We start from the raw sequence: 3,242 nt of genomic DNA on the forward strand, positions 1-3,242 counted from the left end.
AGAGCGAGATAAAGAGAGAAACAAGGAGAAGGACAGGGAGAAGGATAAAGAGCGAAACAAAGATCGAGAGAGAGTCAGAGACAAAGACAGGGATAGGGACAGGGACAAGGATAAGGACAAAGATAGGGACAGGGAAAAGGAGAAGGATAGGGAGAGGGAAAAAGACAGGGAAGAGGTTGACCAGAGTAAGGAAAAAGAAGACCCTGAGAAAGAAGGAGACAAGGATAGAGAGAAGATTAAGGACAAAGAGGGAGATAAGGACAAAGGAGGGGACAAAGAGAAGGACAGAGACAAAGAAAAGGAAAAAGATGGGGATAAGGAGAAGGAGCGAGAAAGAGAAAAAGAGAGAGATGATAAAAAGAAGAAAGAGAAGAGAACCAGAACACCCCCAAGAAGCTATAGCTCTTCAAGAAGATCTCGTAGCTCCAGCAGGTTTGTTTAGAATTTTTTTCATGCTTCTTTGACTTGTCAGTGCAGTGATACACCATCCTGGTTTTTATGTATTAATATTACCATGTCTCTTTCTAATTAAATTTGTGTTATTTTCATTTTGTAGATTTTCTTATAAAGTAAAATCTATTACAAAGAGCCCTGTGTGATTTCTGATAGAACGTATTTTCTTGTTGGGCTACTGGTGCTTACCTTTCACATAACCATATAGTATAGTCCTCAAGGACAGTAAGGAGATGATTCTTGTGCTATTACTCTATATTGGAGCCATCCAAAAGTTCTGATGAAGAGACATCACATATCTTCTTTGTACTGGAGAAAGTTTGAGTCACTGTTACATAGGTCTTTGGTTACTTACATACCGTACAGTGTCAGTCTGTGATCTTATGATCAGTTGTGTGATAGTATTTGCCACCCTGCAGCTGGATGGCTGAAGAGCAGGAAGCAAGCATGTCTCTTGGCTGACTAGCCATTTGGAAGGTGAGTGTATCTCAGAAGTTAAGATTGTCTTGTTTAGCTGGATAGATGGCCAGGTACAAGTAAAAGTAACGTTCCTTAACGATTCAGATGATAAACAAGAAAACATTCAAGTTAATGAAGCTGTTGTTTTTGCTGCTAAGGGAGGCTAAACTGGGTAGAAGTCTGATTAAATTCGTTAAGCAGAAGGAGGCTGTGAGATTGATTATAAGTCCTGTAAGTGGTCTAACTCAGGCATATTCTAAAAGCTTTGAGGATGACTTAAGTTCAGAAGCTTTAGTGGAAAAAGTCCTTTCTGAGTACCTCAGGGATTGGGAATTCAGTAATATCACATGTCGAATTTAGATACCAAATTTTATCTGTTACCTTGAGAGAATGACATGCTGGATGAATAGGTATTTTAATCATTTCACTGGTCAAAAGCAAAATTTCCACGCTCTCAAAATTTTGAAGTTATGATTCTTATAAAGCAGAAAAGGATGCAATGGTTCTTCTGTTTGCATTATATGAAATGTCTGTGTTGTTTTGGAGGTTTATGGGCAAAATAGTGTAACTTCTTTAAGCTTATGCAGGTTCCTGTTTTAGTCTATTTTTAACATTATTTCATGGGATGAAGACCTACCTGGAGTCGATGCTTTGCAAACACAACATTTCATATCTGTAGGCCTCAGGAATGTTGAACTAATGTAGAAAAAGAGATTAAAGATTTTGACAATGTTGTGTACTTTATATAGGAACCTTAGAACCTTAGTGGGAGTCCCAGTTCCTAATGTCATAGAGCAAGTGTAGTTAGCTGGATGTTACTAAAAATTCATACTCTAGTTGGCAACAGTTATGCTCCCCTTTAAGAAAGCACCATGGAAGTTTCAAATACCATGTACTTGGGCAAAGAATTCTAGTGAAAATGTGCATCTCTTCCAGTGGACTCACAGTACAAAACCCTCTTTGATACGAAGTTCAGCTTGTTTTATACGGATGTTTCAAAACAAGGACAATGTTCTTTTGAACATGGAGGATGAGAAAAATACACTTTTTTTATATGGATTTACAATTATTTCTTCAGATCGAACATTATCCTTAAAGTATCAATACTGGGGCAAATACTGTTGAACATCAGCAGCAGCAGCCTACTCAGTGGGACAGAGTTGTACCCTCAGTGAGCTTACAGACAATACAGAACAGGGGGGAGAGTCTGGTACACCAGAGGAGTGTGCTGCCATTTGGAGAAACCTTGACAGAAGCAAAAATGGGCTGACAGAGCTGGATAAAGAGAAAGGCCAAGTCCTGCATCTGGACAGGCATAACTTCATTGTGCCTATACAGTATGGGGGCTGACTGGCTGGAAGGCTGGCTGGCAGAAAAGGACCTGGGGGTCCTTGCAGCCAAGGCAGCCAGCAGTTAATGCTAGCCGCATTAGGCAGAATGTTGTGAGCAGGTCAAGGAAGGAGATTCTTTCCTTCTCAGCACTAGGGAAGCCACATATAGAATCCTGCACCCCGTTTTGGACTCCCCATTACAAGAGACACACAGGCATACTCAAGTGAGTCCACTGAAGGGGCACAAAACTGATACAAGACTTGGAGTACGTGTCATACAAGGAGAGACTAAGGGAGCTGGGATTGTTTAGTCTGGAGAAGAGAAGGCTGAGGGGGCATCTTAGCAATGTGTACGAATACCTGATGGTAGACTGTGATAAAGACAGAGTAAGACTTCTTAGAGGGGGCCAGCAATAGGCTAAGAGACAGTAAGCATGTGGACATACGGTAAATAAAGTTTTTTTTCTGATGTTTTAATTGCGGTTTTTTTCTTGGCAAACTGGAACCAGTTACTCTCAGAGACTGTGAAGTCTCTGTCCATGGAGATAATAAAAATCTGACTGGATGTGGCCCTGAGTAACCTGCCTCACCTTTGAAGACTGCCTGCTTTGAGCTGCGCTTGGACCAGGGAACTCCCGAGGATACATCTGTGTACACTTTTCTTGGCAAACTGGAACCAGTTACTCTCAGAGACTGTGAAGTCTCTGTCCATGGAGATAATAAAAATCTGACTGGATGTGGCCCTGAGTAACCTGCCTCTACCTGACCCTGTTTTAAGGTGCGGAAGGGAGAGATTGGACTATAGATGGTCTCCAAAGGACTTTTCCAACCTCAGTAATTCTGTTATTCTCTGAAAAGTAATTGTGAATAGGTTGAGCTACAGAGTCCCAGTTAGTGTGCATTTAGGGGTATCTATCTGCTCACTTTGGTGACTGACATTGCTCTAGTTTAAATGGTTACAAAGCTTTCTGGATGTCCTGGGTTCAACATGGAGGAACC

At 41.2% G+C, this 3,242-nt stretch overlaps 1 protein-coding gene across 1 annotated transcript in view; it reads left to right on the forward strand.

Moving 5' to 3' along the window:
- The window catches only part of SREK1 (splicing regulatory glutamine/lysine-rich protein 1), a gene marked incomplete at its 3' end in the record, with an annotated part of 19,113 nt that extends 18,786 nt beyond the window's left edge, over window positions 1-327 (forward strand). Inside the window, exon 10 of the mRNA XM_010138648.1 lies at window positions 3-327. Coding sequence (XP_010136950.1) covers window positions 3-327 — 325 coding nt within the window. The remainder of the gene's footprint in view (window positions 1-2) is intronic.
- Window positions 328-3,242: the final 2,915 nt, after the last annotated feature.

Source organism: Buceros rhinoceros, unplaced genomic scaffold, assembly GCF_000710305.1.
Source record: "Buceros rhinoceros silvestris isolate BGI_N320 unplaced genomic scaffold, ASM71030v1 scaffold35476, whole genome shotgun sequence".
In the NCBI taxonomy this organism is placed as follows: domain Eukaryota; kingdom Metazoa; phylum Chordata; class Aves; order Bucerotiformes; family Bucerotidae; genus Buceros; species Buceros rhinoceros.